The following is a 20,920-nucleotide window of genomic DNA, read 5'->3' as shown; positions in this document are numbered from 1 at the left end:
GGTTTAAAAAAAAAAAAAAAAAAGCCAGTCATGCGTTGATGGGTTTCTTTGGTTTTTAAAAATTTGTTTAGTGTAACCAGCTGGGTTGCAATACTGAGAATCTACATCAGAATCTCATGGGCTCTCCCTGAGGGGATATTTTGTAGGAAAGTGTTTGTCTTCTGGGGGCTGGGGTTTATTTTGGGACTGTCCTATTCTGGCACGGTAATAAGCTTCTGAGTATGGAGATGCTGGATAGGAAGGTAGGTGCACTGGTTAGAAGAAATTGCAGTTATCACCAGGTGCTTGCTGCAAATATTTTAGGAGCTGTTAGATCTCTCTCTCTCTCTTTCTCTTTTTACTTGAAGCTGGGAACACTTGGCAATCCTGTTCATCTTTGACAAATCTGCCAAGGTTGGTAAATTTAGTTTCGACATTTAAACAGTACAGGAGGTTTATAAAGAAAAATGTTTGGCTAGGTTTTGATGTTACAGTCCGCTCATTTCAGTTTGGACAATCATTTCTGAAAGGAGAAAAATGAAGCAATAATAAAACCTTGGAATCTAGCTTTAGGGATTTAACCCATTCTTTCATGCCTCATTTTAAAATACCATGGGCTTCACACTGCAACTGTGAATGAACACCATATTAATCTAGTTTTTACAAAAGCCATTACACAGCATTTCCAAAAAATAAAGAGAAAAAAAATATAAAAGAATTGGAGAGATGAAAATTCAAAATATAACTCATTATAAGAGGCCTAAATGTAATGATGGGATTGCATTTATGCATAAGAGTACACACTCGCTCACACTCAATAGTTCCATGGATTATCTAAAAGCTAAAGGCACAGCACACAAGTCAGGATCAGGGCCTACAGAAACTACCAAGGGCACAGTGTGTGCCACCAGCTTCTCCCAGGCACCCCCTCACATCTGACACTTCACAAACTGGGACTTCATTCCAAATAGCGGGAATGGCAAATTCCTGAACTATACCTGTTTTAATGTACTGGTGTGCAAGGAAGCAGAGAGGGAGCATTTCTGCCCATCAAGACTACTTTTATTTTAATGTAACATATCATTATGATATCAAAACAATATCTTATGTTAACATGCAATTCTATGTGCTCATTATTTCAAAAGGCTATTCTGCCAATATGCCTTCCCTGAGCCATCTGACACCACTCCTGCTTCCCTCCTGTCACAACCTGGAGGCTGACGCTGTCTGCACCGCTGCTCCCAGGAATTCCAGCCACAGCAGCTGTGTGAAATCCCAGTTGGAGCTGGGAGGGCTCACCTTGGGCTGCGCTGGGAGAGGAGCAGCTCAGCAGGAGCGTGCATAGGGACCCTGCAGGTCCCAACACAGCCCTGCTGTGCCTGTTGACATGAGTGTTTTGCAGTTCCTTCACAGCCAGGACCCAGGCAAGCTGCTTCCCAAGGACAGGCAAGGCTTTCTCCTTTCTTGTCAGAAAAATGTTACTAGAAAGCAACCACATACCCCAAGCCCTGTAATATTCAGCTCTCATTTATTTTCTTCCATATCAGAGAGCCTCTTTCAAAAAGCCTTGCTAAAAGCACTGTCACTACAGTTGGCCAATTAACCAAATTCCAACATTTTTAGTATATATTGACCTTATTTACCAGTCTTCCCGACAAAACCAAATGACCAACAAATGCCATACCTCTATCTGCATTTATCTGCTGTTAAACACCAACACTAAAATACACATGTAAAACCTCTACTTCAGCGGAGTTTACACCACAAGTGCTCTAAGTTCCACACATAACCTGAAGGTAGGCTCCATCTTTTCAGCTCCTCATCTACATAATCAAGCTGAGACACTCCCAATTACATTTTTGTGCAATGATCAGTGTAGGCACCAGAAGGACCGGAGCTGGGAATGGAATCATGGTTAGCAGCACTCAGAAGTGGGATGCTAGAGAGAAGCTGGGTGGTGAAAAAGATCTGCTCTCTGGGAAAAAATCTGAAGAAGTTGCAGTGCTGGGCTGTCCTCTGGTATTTTGTCTGACCTCAACACAATTGCATGCTCATACCTGGCTTCTTCTTCAGGGTTTACCAGCTCTCAGAGAAGCTAAGGAAATTTTGAAAAGCTTTCTAAAGTTTAGCAGGCTCATAGGCTGGGGGAGATTAACCAAAAAAGGACACACAGGAGCTTGAAGACACAGCCCGCATGATTCTAAGACCAATGCAAGTCTTTATTAAAATTTTCCCCTAGAGTCAGTGAAAACGTCTTCATTGCAGCAAATAAAGGAAATATTGATTACACCAATTCTTTAGATTTCCAATTCCCCATGTCTTTGAAAGAATATATATGTAAAACTTCTTTTCAAAAGAAAAACTCAACTTCAAAAATAAATGAGTTTAGTATGAAAGAAAGGGACCTGAAAGTTACTGGAGCTGAATCTAAGACAGTTTTTTCTCCCTCCCATTTTAGCCTCACTAAATTTATGGTCCAATTTAAAAAATGGAGAGCAGAAACATATGTGAAAGCATGCCAGCAATTACTTTTCTGTGCAGTCATTGACTCTGTATGTAAATCAGAGGCTCACAGGTACGAGTGGCTTGGTCATGGCACTAAGAGGTATCTCACCACCTGAGATACCAACCCTTGTGCTTGAAAGCTTTGATTTATCACCAGAAACATCTTATCACGCAGTAGATTTGGTTCCTGTGCTCCTGCTTCTGTGGGGGTCTCATCCTGACCTGCTCCAGGGACACAGCAGTATTTTGATAGTGTTCCACCAGCAGGTTGGGAGCCTCTCCTCCTAAGGCAGGCACCTGCTCCAGGGGGGCACTCGCTGCTCCCCCAGCACTGCACCACAGCAGCCGCTGGCAGGGGCAAGCCCTGCTCCCCATGCCCTGTTCCAGGCACACAGGTAGGAAATCTGGCTGCCAACAGGGTTCTTCTGCAGCTCCTCTAAGTGCTTTGGCAGCTTAGGAACCATGTAAACAGCAGGAGAGCTAATAAGAGAACTGACTCACGAGGGACAAATCTCGCGTCCTCCTGCAATTGAAGATAAACAACAACGCCGGTAAACAGCAGCAGCAGATAGCTGAGTGATAGGGGAGGACAATAAAATAAAGTGTCTTGAGAGCAATAACGTTTACAATAATATAATTCTGAGCTAGTGAAGTATACGCAAACTAACCAGTGAGCAACATTATAAAAAATAAAGTGATATTAAATAATCTGTTCAGCCTTTTTGTCACCTGCAACAAATTAGGCTTTCAATATGCAAAACATCTTCCTTCCAGAAAAACAAATGATCGTGATTTCATTTAATTGTAATTTAATGAGGCATAATGTATTTTTTAAAGTGATATACACCAGGTGTGTGGTGAGGAAACTGGCCCAGCCAGACAAACCCTACTGTTTCTATTTTTGAGAAAACCCTAAAGCCAGCCAGAGACTGTTTTCATTTCTGCAAATTATGTTTCTGCTGGAGGGGGTGAGAGAGGGAAACCCACAGCATTCATAGATTTCTTATAAAATTCCATTGGCTAAATTAGCTCATTCTGACTTACTTACAACTCACATATTAAAAAATAAAAATAAAAAAATGGGCAGTTTGCAGAGTAACCGATTCTGCAAACCTAAAAGATCATCTTCAGGGACTAGAAAGTCTCAGTATGACTTTAAATAGCCAAACAGATCTTCTACATAGAACGCAGCTCCCAGGATACATTTTAGGACATGTAGCTTGATAATATCTTTGCTTTTCCACTCCTCTGCATCATTTTTAAACCGGCTGCTGAAGAGGCAACTGATGAAGTTTAATGTTCACACAGGCTGTGCTTGCAAATGAGGGGTGTGATCACCCTGAGACAAGGGCTCTGCACAGCCTGGTTTACCCTTGGAACTTGCACTATTTTTAAAATTACACACTGGATCCGTAACTGACTTTAAGAAAATAATACCTGTGGTGGAGAAAAAAGCACATGTCCAATCAAAACAAAAAAGTCACTGAATCTATTTAAGGCAGGAGTAATTTTGACTGTGTTTTTTCAAACTAACTGAAATGCAGTCCCTTCGGGCCAGTAAAGTCACTGTCACAGGGGTTTGCTTTGCATTTATTCTATGAAACCCCATTTGTGAACTTCTTTTTCTTTTATTAACTACAGGATTTCCAGGACAAACAACCTAAACCTCACTGGCACCTAATCTTTTTTTAACCAGCTTCTGAGAGATGATATAGTACAATGTAGAGCATTGTTATTCCAACTGACTCCAACATCCAGTGCAGCGACTGAGCAGCCTTGGAGGCAAACACAGGCTCGACCAAAGCACACAGAATGAGCAAAGCCTCTGTGCCCTCTTCCCAGAGTGCTGCTGCTCAGGCCTGGGAAGGGTGTCAGTGAGATCTCAGTGGGACAACAGACTGCACTACCAGTGACCTAAGGCAGCACTAATTTGCAACTCTGGATGGGGGTGAGGCACTCGTGTCCTGGGGACAGAGGAGGACGAGGGCCATCAGGCAGCAGGAGACTCCCGAACACTGGACAGGGCCTCACACACATCAGGTTCAGTGACTTGGATAGAAGTCCCGCTCTCCCTCTTACAGATATAAGCCATTTGACTACAAAACCAGGCACTAATGTTAAAGAGGTTCAGAATAGGCTTCGGACAATCAAAACACCGGCCAAGGCAAAAATTTAAATAAACCCAACTAATGTGCTAAACCTCAGTTTATATGTTCTGTATAAGGAAATTATATATATGAAGGACTGAAAAAGCATAAACACTTTTTCAGACTTTCAGTCTATTTGTGTCTTTCCATACTTCAGCTATGGCCAAAAGCAACAAAGAAAATGCTGAAATACAAGAAAAATATTGCTTCTGAAGTGCTTAAAGTTCCAAGTACTTTTAAACCATGCACTTGTACTATCAAGTCTCAATAGAAAAGTTATTCTGCCTTCCATCAGGGATCGGTGGGACTCTGATCAGGATGAGAAAATGTAGGGATTTATTTAATTTCAACATCTGGCTCTTAAAGGTCAGTGATGTCCACCTGTCCCCTCAGCACACAAAGCCTGTTTCCAGCACAGAAGGCAGCACACAGGGAACCCCTAGTTAGCTACGCGTTTCTACCGAACTACATCATAACTGTACCTTGAACATACAACAACAAACTTGATTTTGCCAGGCTAAAATGACCATTTATATTTACAGTTGTCCACTACTTGCAGTTGCAAGCTGGAGGCATCAGGTCAGTGCAGGAACTCTGCAGCAGAAGCGCTGACTTCTCACAACCCTTCAAGGAATAAAGCATTTCCACCCGCTGTGTTTTTCTCACATCAAGGCAGGATTTTATCACGACATCTCTCTGCCTCTCTGCATTTACTCCAGGTCTCACCTTCAGTATTGTCTTCTGGACTGAACAAGATACATTCAACAATTCCAAAATATTTCTCTTTGCCTCTAAGTACACAGCACTCGCCAAGAACCTCTATATACATGAAGTATTTTTAGGCTTCTTGGGACTCAAAGTCATTTTCAAATGCTCACTGCTTTGTTTCCATACCCTTGCATCTCTTCCTAATTCAGCTAGGATATGAAGCAGAAGTGCTGGAAGTCTATCAGAAATGCTTATCCTGGCAATGTGTCCAGTCTAATTTTGATGAACAAAATTGCTTTAGATAATCAGTGGAAAATTTTGAGTGGTTAGCCAAACCAAGCACCTTCATATCCATTCTGTCACAGTTTCCATCAGGCAAAAGTGTTTTTGTACCGGGTCCCCTGACCAGCTCTTCTTTCTCAATAGTAAAAATGTGTGGTGCTACATTTTTATCAGTTTTACAAACCTCAGAACTTGAAGGATTCTGACTGAGGCTAACTCCTCGTGAATGGGAGACCGACACTTTCCCAGTATACTTCAGCGAACACATCACATCAGTCCTTCATTTAGAAGAAATCTTCTCATCTCCAGATTCAGTGCCTACAGCCAGAGTATGAGCCTTGTTCTTAAACTCATTTAACTAATGCTAAAATACATACATCTCAGGAGAGAGCTGCTTAGGCACAAAGCATTTAGAGGCTGATTTGAATAAAACTTATACAGGGTGCAACAATGACAATTTGATTTTTATTATTAAAAATGAAGTGTTTAAATCCTCAAAGAAAACGGCTTTATTGCATTAGTTTAATAAAGCCTCTTTTTTATTATGGTATCTGTTTTTATGAGGGAAGACAGGATGTGCATGCGGATCTGAATGCGGACGCATGGTGAAAAGGAGGCAGAGAAACACCGACCACCTGCAGCCACAAAGTGCCACCATTTATATGACATGCATGTCAGACCTTTCCCCTGAAATAAGCTGGAAAATGAGCAAAGACACACAGTTTGTGCACACTGCAGATCTGTGCCTTTGCTTCCAAGGCTCAGGACTCCCGTGCATCAGCTGAGCAGGCAGCAGCCACCTCCTATAAGCACACATTCTGAAAGCCTGACTCACATGCTACTTAAGATCTTTTCATTCAGCCTATTGAATACAATTAAGTTAATTGAAACTGAAATTTTGGGCAGTGCAAAATCCACTGTTGGAACAAATATCCCATGTACCAAAAATCTGCAATTTATTAAAGTAAGCACTTCCCTTACAGACTGCCTTCTTTCCTGTGAGTACAACCAGAATGCTGCTTGTGCCACATTACACCCAAGAATAAAACAAGCAGGCAGCATGAAAGGGTTTCATGCTGTAAGAGAGAGTTTTCTATGAGGGTAAAAAACAAAAAAAAATTCCCCCAAAAACCCAAACCAGAAGCTTTGCTAATTGAAAATCTGTACACAATGGGGCAGACACCATAGCGATGAATGCAGCATGACTGTCTCACTAGATACCAGGCAGAGAATTAAAGCTCCTTGTGCTCCTCTCATTTGACTTAAAGGGAAAATTATTTGCAAAAGTAATTCTGTCCAAGATTTGGCTCACAAGCAAATAGACGTGTAAGAGTCAGTTATTTCAACAAAGCATATTTCTGATCTTAATGCCTTGTAGAGGACTCTTTTCTGAATCCACTTCTGTTTGGGGGAATTTTGCCAAAGAAAGCAGAATTAAAACGAGGAGTCACAACCCACAGCCTTATTTCCTTAGCAACCACACTCCTGCTCTCAGAGCCCCCAAACCCACTACAGGTGACCAGTGACACCTTTGTATGCCAACAAATGTTATTTCCCTCTTCCTCACTGCAGAACCCTGGACTTGCCTGCAGTTGCACCAGAAGCTGGGGCAACACCCAGCATCAATCCTGTGTTCCCCTATGCCTCAACCCACACCTGCAGCCAAGGTGTGACCAAATCCCTTGAACAAGGAGGATCAGTGCCGTTTATTTCATCGTAAATTTCACTACATCTGAAGCTGGTGGAGTTTCCTCCTCCTCAGGCTGTTACTTCCTTTAATCCAAAGAGACGTGGCTGGCACCAGCTACACAGGCAGGAGCTGAGCTGGGTGTGTGCTGCTTTCCCATCTGCAGGCTGGGAAACCAACGCTCCCACATGGAGCTGCTCAGGGGCAGGAAGGAGGGAGCAGGGCTCTTTGGGAAGGAAGTTACAAGCAGCCTGAACACGCTGGTGTTTTTATCCAGCTGTCTTTGTACCTGGCCCCACAACGATTTTTTGATTTAAAAAGCCTCAGATTCAAGGATATTTCCAGTTTCAGAGGCTGTTCAGTTAAACAAGCACTGGCCACTCGCCCAAACATTTTACTAGTTTTTGCTATTATGTCACAACATCAGCCAAAAAAAAGATGCTTGAAAAAAGAGAAAGATACAAACTGAAACACTCCTTCAGTCTGTAGGCTTTGCAGTCCACTGGGCACTCCCAAGGACAGCAGCAGTTCACTGATCAAGTGATGTTAAACTGTCTGGACTCTTTGTAAGAGCCCAAGAAACTGTCCTGACTACAACTCCATGAGCCTGCAGCAAAGAGAAATGCTGAGCAAACGAGAAGAACAATATGTTCATTTTCTTTATGCAGAACAGGATTCAAATTACCTATTTTCCAATTTGTATTTTGAAGAGTGGGATCACTTCAGCCCCTCCACATTCGCTGAAAAGCTTTCCAGCAAAATACAAGGTAAATACAAGAGAGCATTTTCATGCATTTCCTTTAAAATAGTCCTCTTAGTCCTACTTTTTTTTCTGTAGCCAACATCACCTACCAATTTATCAAAACATAACAACCTGCAATAAGCAAGTTCTGGTTATTACAACATTTTGGTTGCAATCTGAATGCTATATTAGGAAACAATAAACTGCAGGATGGTACAAGGACTCTGCCCTGAGGATGGGCCCAACTCCATGTGTGTATTCTCCTCCAGGAAGAAGCCCATAGCCTTGGCCATCAGGCCCCTTGTCCTGCCTCCCATTTCAGAGTATCTCCACTGGCCAACGTGGTGCTCATGCTTTCAGGGGCCACCTGAAACAACCTACATCAACAACATCACCTACAAGTTATCCTGATGGAAAGACAATGCAGGCTTCAGCCAGGCAGACATTTTTTGACAACTGCAGCCTGCACTGGAGCAGTACTGCACTGTACTGACAGCCTTTTGACTTCACTGCCTACTTCAGACCAAGGAGAGACATCAGCTCCCTCTGTGCACTTCCACCTCCTCACCCTGTACGGTCTGTATATTGCAGGCACTTCCTTCACTCTGATTGCTTTTTAAAATGTGCACAGGGCAGTTCCAAGTGTGAGGTACACCTGCTCTAACTCAGACAGTTGTACTTTCATTATAGATTTGCAGTATTAATCACAATCTTCCTTGGTTTTTTCTCAAGATTGAATGGCTTTATACAATCAAAAAGTGCCAAAGTCTTATAGAAATCAAACCTTTCACTCATGACTGTTTAAATAATAACTTCAGCCTACAACTTGGTTTCAATGTCTACGTGCCTTACGAAGATGCCTCCAATTTTAAAGGTATCAGGTATGACTGATATCGAACTCTCAGGTGTCTGACAGGCCTCATAAAGCTGTCTGCCTTCAATTCAAACCCACTCACACTCCTGCATGCAGTTTTTAAGGTCCAGATAAGAATGCCTAGCTTTCCATTAGCGAGCTGTTAGTTCAGAGCAGCAGTCTGAACAGAAGGAACAAACTATTTCAGTAAGCAACACATTCTTCTGACTTAGGGGTCAGAGGCAAGAGGGAGCCAAGGCCAAGGATCCTGGCCATAAAAAACTTGGGCACAAGCAATGCAATCACACGAGCAAGAAACTGAACCTCCTGCCCCAATAATACTGCTAACTGCCTTAGCCATGGCAAGCTCTCTCCATGCCACAAGAGCAGGGAAGGCTACTCAGAGCCCAATAGGCTGTTATTCCAACAGGCACCATTCTCATCATTGCTGAGCAGATTATGGCAACACCATCTTAGACAAACATGGCAGGGTGCACCACCATTTTAAGTATTTTGAAGGTTGTGTAGGAATTGCTTACTTATTGAAAAGTAATAAGTATATTGGCTCTGTGGGTGTGCTTCTACCTATCCCATGTGCTGAATAAATAGGCATTTAGATTCCACAATAGTGTGAATTAAAATTATGACACTAAGTCTCTAAATATAAGAAGCAGCACAGGTTAGCCCAAGACACTTATTAAAAATCAGGCATATACACTTTGAGGGTTCTTCATTCACACTTTGAAATGAATGGGGAAATGTTCACTTTGGAACTTTTTGTTTGAAAGAAATCCTTTTCATGGCTAACTCAGCCTGGGCCAGCTCCTCACCAAACAGCCTGTGCAGCTCTCTTGTGCATACAGCAGGTACTAAACCACCTGATGTTCAGTCTGATTTGCTCCAGGAAATCCAGAACTTGTCACAGAGCCTGAAGTGCTTTGTTTCCATGTGTGCAGACAACATGGCCATAGGTATAAGCAAATACTGTTGTCTTCAGTTATGTATTTCCAACTTCCAGAGGAAGATTTGGATGTCTCACAAACCGTACAATTTTATCTCTCCTTCTTCTGACCCTCCTCACGTTCTCTCTCCCACGCACACATGCATACATACAAGTGTCAGCCACTTGTTCCGATGGATTTAGCCTAGTTTGGATCAAAGCTTCCTCTACTTCATTTAACAGATTTGCTCAGATGGAAGGTCTCAGGGGAGAAATAATGTTAGTAAGAAGGGGCTTTTCGGCATTGAGTATGTAGGTCATTGGACTTTAAAATAAATTAGAGAATAGTTTATCTATTAAACAAGCCTCACGGTACATATTTCATGAAGCTATACTTAATTATAGGCTAATGTGCACCACAGAGCTACCACGAAGAAAGATTAAGCAGTGGCCCATAATGCAGTGATTAATACCATTATTAGCTGGCTGGCACACAGCATCTATTATTTGGTACCATCAGGAGAAACAACAGACCTCCAGTTTCCAATGCTGGCACTTCTGTGAAATGCAACAAACCCAAACCTTTCCAGAGAGAAACACACACCTCTCTGTACCTCAGAGGCAGAAGGGGGGATGCAAGGAGGTGAGAGTAGACTTGAATTTCCACTCCAAGTGCTCTTTACAGAGTTTGCTTCTTCACCATGGATATGTGGGAATATCCCACCCCTTCTACTGTGCAGTGCAATACTGACTGCCTGACCCTCTCTCCTTAATAGCCTGAACAGTCCCTGATGTGTGAGGGGAGCTCGATTTGAGATGGAATTAACAGCTGAGGACAAGGAAAGGTAAGGTATCTACACTCTTCTGCTACAGTGATGGCTCCTGGAGACATGATGACTGTATGTATGACTGGTCTTCTGTATTAGGGTGCTGCTGACTAACAGAGCACTGTTGTGAGATGAACAAATCTTGTATGGATGCTGTCTGTAACACTTGCCTGTTCTGGAATCAGTATGCACATAGTATTACTTATGATGGAAGGTAAGAAGCAGGTAATATCTTTGTTGTTGGGGAATGAACCTTTGATTTAATAGCAGACTTGGGCCTTAGCAGCCCAGGTCTCCCAGTGTGGCTAAAGGAGAGCTTCATGTTCATTGACAGTGACAAAAGCCTCACTGGCAATGTTATTGCCGACCTCTTGCTCCAGTTCAGAATATGTCATTCTGTCAATACCATCCACCTTGATTATACCAGGCTTTATATACAACGGGTTATGATCCCAGAGGGATGAAAAGCTTTTCCAAATTAAAAGCAGCATTTTAAAGAGGAAATACTCATACATTCCTATGTAGTTTTCATTTGATATCCTCAAGGCTAACCCCAGAACTCAAGTGTTTTTTTCTGAGTGCAGCCATCTTATGAATTTAATGGAAGAAGGGAAGTAATAAAATGTGCTCCATACTTTAATTAGTTCCCTCATAACATGGCATTTCCAAAATGGCAGTGCCAAAGAAAATCATTAATCTAGGAGAACAGACGAAGGCACTGTATGGGGCAAGGGACAGACCTCCTAGAGATATACACTCCCATTTTTCTTCTATTGCTGGTAAATCTTACCTCAAAGAACAACTCCAGCTACACAAAAGGAATTTGTACCAATATTAAATATTAAGCCACTTTCCATTTCTTAAGCCTTGCTACAGAGTACCACAATTGAGAGATCACATGTTGTATCCTGCAGGATAAATGTAAATGGCCTGTCTTTCCAAGCACACATTCACCCTGGGTACTCCAGGTGCCGGGCTTAAGCTGATACTACCATGCAATCATTTCAACATCTGCATTTTACTAGATGAGTAAGAAAACCTGTGTCAGATGTATGAAAGCAAACACAATCTGCTACAAAAGGCAGACACTTCCCGGCACACTTGCATTACATATTTCTCACGGGAGCAGCTTCTGGAACTAGTTGTGGCATCAGTTGTACCACAGGAAGGAAGTGAGGAAGCATCAGAAGGAAGCCCAAAAACACCTCTGACTCTCAGTCTCTTATTACCTCTTCCTGGCAATCAGGTAGGGGCAAATGTGGAAGTTTATAACCACAGAGAGGAGCTCAGGGAAGAACTCCCATGAGTAGAATGACTGCTAGAGAACAAAGCTCAGGTAACGGCACAGGAGTGGCCAAATGCAAACAAACAGCTGTTCCAGGAAGAAACAGCCTTGTTCAAAACTGACAAAGGGACTGGAGAAAGGACTCAGAGTGGTTTGACCTGTTTCTGCGGCACACCCCCTGCCCTGATCTGCAACAACCATACAGCCCCACAAGAAACACAACTTTTCCCCTTCTTGGTTATGGAATAGAAATTGATACCTGTGTTCGGTTGAATGCTACTCTTGCAAAGACAGCTTGAGACACACTGGCTCTCTTCAGCTCATCTCTGACTTGCTGGTAAATATCTGGAGAGACTTCCACCGATGAATTTGATGGCTCTGGTTTGACAGCTCTAGGGATGGGTGGATGATTCAAGAACTGCTGGTTGATAGCCTGTGGGTGCTGGTGAGCCAGGAGTCGGCTGACAGCAATCTGCTGGTTTATCAGATGGGCCATCGCTATCTGCTGCCTCACCAGTTGTGGACTGAGCTGAGGAGACAGGAGGCCAGGGTTTATCATTGTTTGCATCGTTGGCACTTGGTTTCGGATTGGAGTACTGTGGTGAATTTGGCCATGAGGAGACTGTTCATTAGATTTTCCCAAAGTTGCCAGCTGGTTGATATTTGGTAAGTGCATGGGACGTTGACCAAGAACACAATAGTCTGAAAGGTTTTCTCTTTCCACTCTTTCCACTGTTAAAAGAGAAAAATTAGTTTGCTGTCATTTCAGTTTGCATTTAGGGCAAGGACTATATTGCAGGTAACTGCACACAACAGCACCTGCTTTACTTTGTAAGTCTACACTTGCACAGAAGTATCATAGAAACACAAGCAAAAGAAACAGAAAGTAAAAGCAACAAGAATAATTAACATTCTTTTGGACTTCCCAGGCTTCACCCACAGCTCATGAAGATTCCTTAAAAACCAGCAGCAAGTACCCTCTCCAGCCTCCTTCACAAAAGAAACAAGCCTGGACACTTCCATTTACACTGTTACTAACATTGGAATCTGTCACAGCAAACTGATTAACCTTTAAAAGTGGTCAGTGTTTCAGAATCACTGCCATCTAGGTAAAGGAAAGAAACTCAAATTGGTATCCACTCACACAAACCAAATGGAAACAAGGTCATTCCCTGTGCAGCTCACAGCACTGCTTTTCGTTACAAACTTGGCAGCTATTATCTTCTCCGCATAAACTCTACCTTGCCCTGTGTGCGGATAAAGCTATCTGGTACCATCAGCTCACCCAGGTGCACCACAGCAGACTCATGCTGGTTGTGTGAAAGCATGTTACAAAACAGTGAAATTCACAGATGAGAAAAGTTTAAAGCAAAGGTTCCTACAGCCAAAGCTTCATTGCCACAAGTCTGTCCAAAAACTTTAAAGCACTTATGCACAAATGCCCACTTGGAAGAAAGTGCCTTCACTCTCTTCAAAAAAACTTTGTTTAGCACAACACTGATTCTAAGTGACATCATGTTACAAAAAATTAAACAGTACTCACAAGATGCATATACAGTAATTTTATATACTGATCTGCATTGTCCCTGTTAAATATCTTATGGCAGCAATATCACAGTATCTTTTCAGGTAACTGCAAAACTAAATGCACATACTACAAAATTAAATTTTCTCTAAAAGTACAATTTGAAACAGGAAATTAAGTTTAGCAAGTGCATAGATACAACTCCTACCTCGATAAATTTAAGCAATCAGAAGTCATTTTACAGCAGGTTGCAGATTCCATAAGCCTCCCTATATGCAAGTGAATAGGCATTTTTATATTGATCTGATATAGAAGTGTTTAGAAACATGTATCATAGAAAACCACTACTTCACCCCGTACTGGTCTCAGCAAATAACAAGATAGGATTTATTTCAAAATATTATGACTTGTGTAATGATTAACAACTGCACGAGGTGTTTTTTTAAAAAAATACTCGTTTTAAAAACCTGGTCTATATAAAGCTTTGAAGTTTTCCACAGTTAATACTCAAAATGGCAGCTTACTGATGACCTGCTCTGTTTTCTTCTAAATAGAAAAAGCTCTTTCCACCTTCCAGAGTTAATCTAAGACAGAGAGGGAGTCATTCCCTGAACACATACAAACACACAGTTACTATCTTTAGAACTGTCACTCTGGAACATCACAAGTACTGAATTTTACAACTATTTTCATACAATTTTCCTTGTATGAAATTTTAACTCACTCTTCCCATTCTTTAAAAGGAAAATCCCATAACATATTTAGCCTTCTATTAAATAATTGCTTTAAAAGATTCAAAATAATTAATTTTTAAGAAAACTATTAATTCCACTTTTCCACAAAACCTAATGTTTCAACCCAACTGAATTTCTATTTAAGTGTTTATCTGTATTTCAACTATGAAAGGCAATGCAAAATGTGTGATACACAAACATTATTGTCATCAAATGACCATTTTGCTGTGTTACTCACAGGCTGTCAGACACATAATGCAGGTATTTCATCTTGCTGAAAATACTGAAAATCCCTATTCAAAAGCTGCTCCTCATGATGTCAGTATGCCTCCCTGCAACAAGGTACAGAAAGCTCTATACCACTTCAGGAACAGACAGAAAATCAATGTGAAATATGCAACAGGAGTAGTGCTAATTCCAGGGATGGACCTGTCAGCAATACAGAGATGTGGGCAGGGGAGTGAGGAGGGGCTGCTTTGTCACAGCCTCAGACCACATTCTGCAACACAGATGATTCAGAGCCAACATGGCCATACTATCACCTCCTCACCAAGCCTGCACCTGAGTAATGCCATTAAATACACACAGCTGGTAGCCAAATGCAATTATTCCAAAGGTACAATAGCCACTTGGCAGGTGTAAGTAGAATGAAGCTGCTGCTCAGTGTAATGAAATACTTGGAGCATCCTGCTACATCACTGACAACCCTAAAAATCTAGAGTTCTTCCGCTAGGAGTTTCAGAAGAGCTGAAAAAGTTATGAACTATTTGTAGTTTGAGGAGCACATAGAGAATAAGTCACTGAAACCAACAAATTATTACTTGTTAGAACATAAAAACAGAAACCAAGTGTTTTTGAAAACTTGGTGAGAAATAAATATAAATAACATTCACTTTCTGGGCTCAACCACATTTGCCAAGTTTCCACCCACTCTTGACTTCAATGCCAAGTTATAAACCCCTATAAAAATAAAGTTTAAGATGAAAAGGCTGCCAGGCTGTTAATCTCTTCAGTGCTACTTGGAATTACACAGAAACATCACCTGACTTGCTTCCATAGGTATATTTTTCCCTTATTATCAGTTTCCTTTTTTGATCACATTAGACTATACAGCCATGCATGCACTCCCTATAAACAAACCAGATTCTAGTGATTTCGACCATTTCAGTAATAAAAGGTTACCATTAGCAGTTACAGTGGATGGAAAAAATGTGCATTACTCAACTCCTCAAGACTCTCCTTCTCTAACACATTGCCCATATCTGATTCCCTGTTGTTCTTTGGTAACCATGGACTGGTTACCAAATCTGCAGGGCTGAACAGGAGCAAGACTGAGACAGCCCTGAGATGGAGACTGGCACCGTCCTGAAAGATAAGACAGCTTTCCAGCAATGTTCTAAGAAAAAAGGGATACAGGAGCCACCAGCATTCTGCCTCAGATCCTCCTGAGACAGGGCTTTTACCTTTGCATCCTCCAACTTCCATGTTCACACCTGATTATGGTCTTTCCTTTGTTCACTATTGTTCTACTCAAACTGAAGATATGTTCAGAGCTCATGTAGTCTGTAGTGACTGGAATGTAAAGCTGTACCGATTGGAACAGAAGTATCCGAGGACAGAGCAGCAGGACCTTACACTGGGAAGGAAGGGTTCCATGGATACGTGCTGACAACATTCAAGCACTGCTGATAAACTACTTTTGCTAGCAATGCCTGTGGTAGTTAAATAAAAGCTGGTTCAGGAGGCTGTTACCTACCTCCATCTGTGGTGTGACCACAGCAAAAGACATTGCAGTGTTTTCGTTTTCTCTCTGCATCGCTCACTTGGTATACAGTTCTGCAGTTCTCTGCTTGAAGAGCTCATCTAAACCGAGTACAACAGCACTGCCATACTGCAGAGCCACCCACCCTTCTGAAGCCAATCACTGGGTAGGCAGAGACTTGTGCCTGGACAACAGGTACTGTGCTAAGCTCAGCAATTAGCCCTGACAGCACACTAGAATATCATCTGCCCTTAATTTTTCTATACCTCCCTAACCTCTAATGTCACTAATGTCACTACCTCTACAAGAGTCAGAAACCAACATAATCCCCAGAATGGGAGCAGCAAATTATTGTATTTGAATATTCCGTTCTCATCCTGTAATGATTACCATGTGTGTCAATGTATTTCAACTCCATACTGAGTTAAAACTTCCTGGATACAGCACAAAAAGAATTCAGTGCACCCTTCCCCTGTGTGATGCTCTTAACCTCTAGCCCAATCTTCTTTGCACAGTCAAGCAGCTGACGCAGACCACAGCACAATAGCTTGGGGTGGTCTGCATGCAACTTTCCATTTAAAATAAAACCAGCTCAAAAGATTTAAAATAAGATTTATTTCTCCACCTTCTCTTCCCCTCACACTTTATTTGCACTGAGTTGTTAATAGGAACATTCTGACAAACAGCCCGTGGGGCATTTAGGGCTTATGCATGGCACTGAATTGACTGACAGCACTGGAAACCAAATTCCTATGCACAATAAGGGATGCAGCAGGAAGAGCAAGAGTGTAACACGTCTCCCAGCACTGCACCGCAAGTGGGGACACAGAGGACCCGCCAGCATCCATGACCCAGCGTGTCCGGAACTTTTCAGTCCCACAGGCACACAGGCACTTTGCCCCGGAGTAAGAAGAAGCTGGTAAAGAAACGTTTTGTAATAAGTTACTAGCCGGCAGAATTGCCATGCTTCAATTGTGACAGGATGTCACCACCCAGGGCTGTTCTCCAGTGCTTCAGTTTGCTTCTTTGTTTTATTTATTATTTAAAACCTGGTGATCATAAAAGCCATTTCTAGCAGTGGTCATGGCCAAGACGGGAGAGCTCTGTGAACTCTGGTATACCCTGCACTAAGCTTGAGACAGAAAGCTTCCCACAATTTCTCCTGGCTTAGCACCATCCTGCTCACTGGAGCAAGACCTGAACTTTGGAACCGTGCTTGGGGGACAAAGCACAGCACCAGCTCTGCCTTGGAGAGACAGGGCTGCTGCACTACACCCAGAGGGTGCCCTCCTGCTTATGCTACAGAATTACAAACGACCACGCTGTAAATAACAGAACCACTCCAGAGCACAGGAGGTGCTTTTAAAGTGCAAATTCCCTATCTTTTTATCTGTAATTGGGAAAATTACTTGTTTCTTTTAATTACAGCCCACTTAACCACTTCAGTGCAAAGGGCTGGTCTGAGGAGTCTCATTTTCATTCAATATCTAATCTTTCTATTTATCCATAGTAATTTACTGGCTTCAGTGCCTGATCTCTGCCTAGGCCACTTGCTCCTGCACTCAGCACTGGAGGAAAAGCAGGTTGACCAGAGAGGCAGACATGACACAAAGCTGTAACTTTTAAAACCTTTCCCTTCCCCTACTCCTGTAGGACAGCACAGAACCTCAAAATAGCTACAGAGCACATACAAAAATTGTTTGGCTGCTGGCTGTGGGTAGCAAAGGCCTTTATCCAAGCCTAATGGAAAACAGACAGGAAAGGCCATTGTCTGTTCTTTGTTGAGTTGCAAACCATTCAGTTCCCACCAAAGCACAAATCACTATTTTTTAACTTAGAATCATGATTAAAAGTGGGCCTTTAACCACCAATCTGAGGTAAACTGAGCAGAGTGTATTAACACTGCTGAGTCTCTGTGCAAGTCACCTTCTCATCCCTGATCCTCAAGACTAGCTCTAAGTCATCCCTTGGGACACAGGGATGCTAACAAGTCTTCCTGCAGTTCCACTTAAGCAAAGGAAGTCATATTCTTCACATGGGCTGCCCCTGGACAGACTGTTTCCAAAGTTGCTTGTCAGAAGACAAACATCATCATCTTATTTTTAGGTTTATTTTTGGGTTTGTGTATAGGTTCAAGAGGCACACAGAAGTATGAACTCAGTTCTTCATAATCATGTTAACAATGTTTGTCAAAAGGATATGCCAGATCCATCTGGCGGAGAAAACCATTACACTGAAGGTATTCTAGTGACCACCTGCTCTAACCCACGAATACTGGTCAGGTGAAATGGAAAAGGAGAAGCAGCAGAATTGTTAGTTAGAGCAGTCTGACAGAAACACAGGCAGTACTGATTTAGATGGACTGATGTTATCATCTGATATAAAAATATCTCACTTCCTGTCAAAATATTGTAACAGTAGACCCAAATCTTTTGTGGCCATCTCAAAAGGGAGGTACAAACCTCCTAGATGACCCAGTCAATTGTGCAATCCCTCTGGAGGATACATACTTGTGTCTTCCTGATTCACATCAGAGATGGTGAAGGGAGGGAGACAGAACATAAACATCATTAAGTCAGAGGCACAAACTCTTCAGATATTTCAAGTGAACAGAATGCCATTCTGCTCTTGGAGTTACATACCCTATGGAATACATGGGATCTGAGAGACACTTTGTAGCTTTTCACTTAGGAAAGCTTATGCCTGTGTACCTAAGCTTCAAGTTATCCTCCTCTTTCAAAGAAATCTCCACTAACTCTTACTTTGTAAAAATCACTTTTCTTCTGAGCTAGCATGCCGCTGTTTGGCAGCACAGAAATAGTTTTTTTAAATATGAAAGAAAATTAATTTTGAGATTCCAAAGGTTAAAACAAAAACGTTTGCTTTTAGAAAATGGAGATGACTATTCTTCACTAAGAATTCAAAAGGGCAGAAGTCCCAGCTGCAGCACACAACTGGTCCTCACTGAGAAAAGTACAGTACTGGAACAGAAGACATTGTAAAAAAAAGTTCAGTGACATCATTTGAGCAAGACACAGGACAAGTGGCTAGACAGCTTCTCCACAGAAGGATTTCCAATCTTTACTGTGTGGCCTGTGTTTCCTAAAGCAGCACTGGCTGCAGCTCCAGCCACACACAGGCGCAGGAGATGCCACTCAGCAAGTCTCACATCTCCTCTGCCACAGCACAGGCACCATGAGCAGTGACAGACACTGCTCCAAGACAAGCCAGGGAAGACTTTTTGCAAAGCTAAGATTCATATAGGCATTTACCTTAGATAAAAATTACTGCCAATTAAAAAAATAAACCCAAAGGGTGTGTTTTATTTCTTTTTACAGAGAGGAACAGCCAAGAGGGCCACAACTCATACACCCTTGGAATGCAAGGCAGCAGCTAAACTGGTTTTTAACAATACACGTGCACAAATCCTTCAAACTGGCACTTAACCTCACTGACGATGCTGAAATACAAAATGCTAATGTGGGTGGGGAAAATGGCAGCCAAGGGGTCTATAATTCTTGCTGAATCTTGACACTTTTAATTTATATTTAAAGAGAGAGGCCACTTTTTCCTCACCATTTGTAACAACTGATGAACTACACTCCTCATAAAATAGCACAGCAGGCCACTGACTAAGAGGATGTCTCAGAGTCAAGAGATGATCTTCAGGTCGTGTATGTTACCTAGATGCTGACAAGTTTGCCTGTGATTAATGTTATTTTTCTTCCTTTTTATTTACGAAAGTGGGGAAAGTTCTGTTTTTAGGGAAATGAGTACACAGTAAGGAGTGAAAAGTAAGCAAAGGAGAAGTTACAGCAACGTCAAGAGCCCCACAGCCGACTCTAAATACTTTAGTGCCAGAGCGACAACTAATATCCAAACAAGATATGAAATGCACTTCCTTAAAAAACTTACCATTTCTGCAAAAGGTCAGGATACATGCATATAAATATATAATATATCTATAAACCCCTCTACTTACATGGAGATAGGTAAATACACACGCATGTATCAGTAAAAAGGGTATTTTTAAGTCAGAAACACTGTTGGGCAAAGATCTGGTGTGCCTTTTCAGGAGGCTTCCACAACATCTGCTTCAGAGGAACAATTAAAAACTCTTCCTGAAAGCATGTAATGACAGTTTTCCCCAGGCTCGCACTGGCATTATCACTGTGCCGCAATCCTCAGTTCCTTCAGCCTGGAAATATGAAAGCTGGGAGCCTTTCTGAACCCTGTTTCTAACCTCTCTGAACCTACACTGGCCTCTAGGAACACATTAAGAGAGAAACAGATTGCTCTGTCTATCCATTATTGGAAGTAAGCAAACAAACGTTCAAGAATATAAGAGCACATAAACAACAAATCAGTAATATTGGAAAAATCAAAGAGAAGCCAAAGCAGATTCTCAATTTAAGAAAGCTATGAAAGCTTTGTCTTACATTCTTGATATGTTGAAACAGAAATAATTGAGGCCTCCTCCTTTAAACAAAAAAGCCTCATCATTCCACAAAAACTTTGAGACAGCCACAGTCTCAAAACTCACATCCACAGAAAGCTATATTTTGACAGACACTGATGGCAGGAGCAAAGATGACATGTTCTTCATACGCAGACAAAAAAAGCATGTATTTTTATTTTTAAGTCCACAATGTATTTATTTCTTCCCGCTGCCTTCCTAACTTCCTCCCACCAAGCTAAGTTGTGTCATCAGGCAAAAAGAAAATATTCACACCAGTTAAGATTTTCAGTTGTGAAAGAATTCTGATACAGTGATAGTCCTTCTGATAAAAATAGAAAGCATGACACTTGGAAGTGAAATATCTATTGAGAAAGAGAGCTAAAAAATATTCTAAATGCTACAAACCCAAAACACTGGGACACAAGTAGGTAACTCACAGGAGTTTGATCCCTTAACAATTACCTGAATTGCATGGTTAAGTTCTG

General features: G+C 41.8%; 1 protein-coding gene across 2 annotated transcripts in view; it reads right to left on the bottom strand.

Annotated features, from left to right (window-relative positions):
- SATB2 (SATB homeobox 2) overlaps positions 1–20,920 on the bottom strand; it is a 129,898-nt gene that overhangs the window by 41,976 nt on the left and 67,002 nt on the right. For both annotated transcript variants that reach the window (XM_058840383.1, XM_058840382.1), the window contains exon 7: positions 12,215–12,687. In XM_058840383.1, the coding sequence (XP_058696366.1) occupies positions 12,215–12,687 (473 nt within the window). The remainder of the gene's footprint in view (positions 1–12,214; positions 12,688–20,920) is intronic.

The sequence above is a fragment of the Poecile atricapillus genome, chromosome 5 (assembly GCF_030490865.1).
Source record: "Poecile atricapillus isolate bPoeAtr1 chromosome 5, bPoeAtr1.hap1, whole genome shotgun sequence".
NCBI lineage: Eukaryota > Metazoa > Chordata > Aves > Passeriformes > Paridae > Poecile > Poecile atricapillus.
The sequence above is the reverse complement of the archived record's forward strand: the minus strand, read 5'-3'. Positions and strand labels throughout refer to the sequence as shown.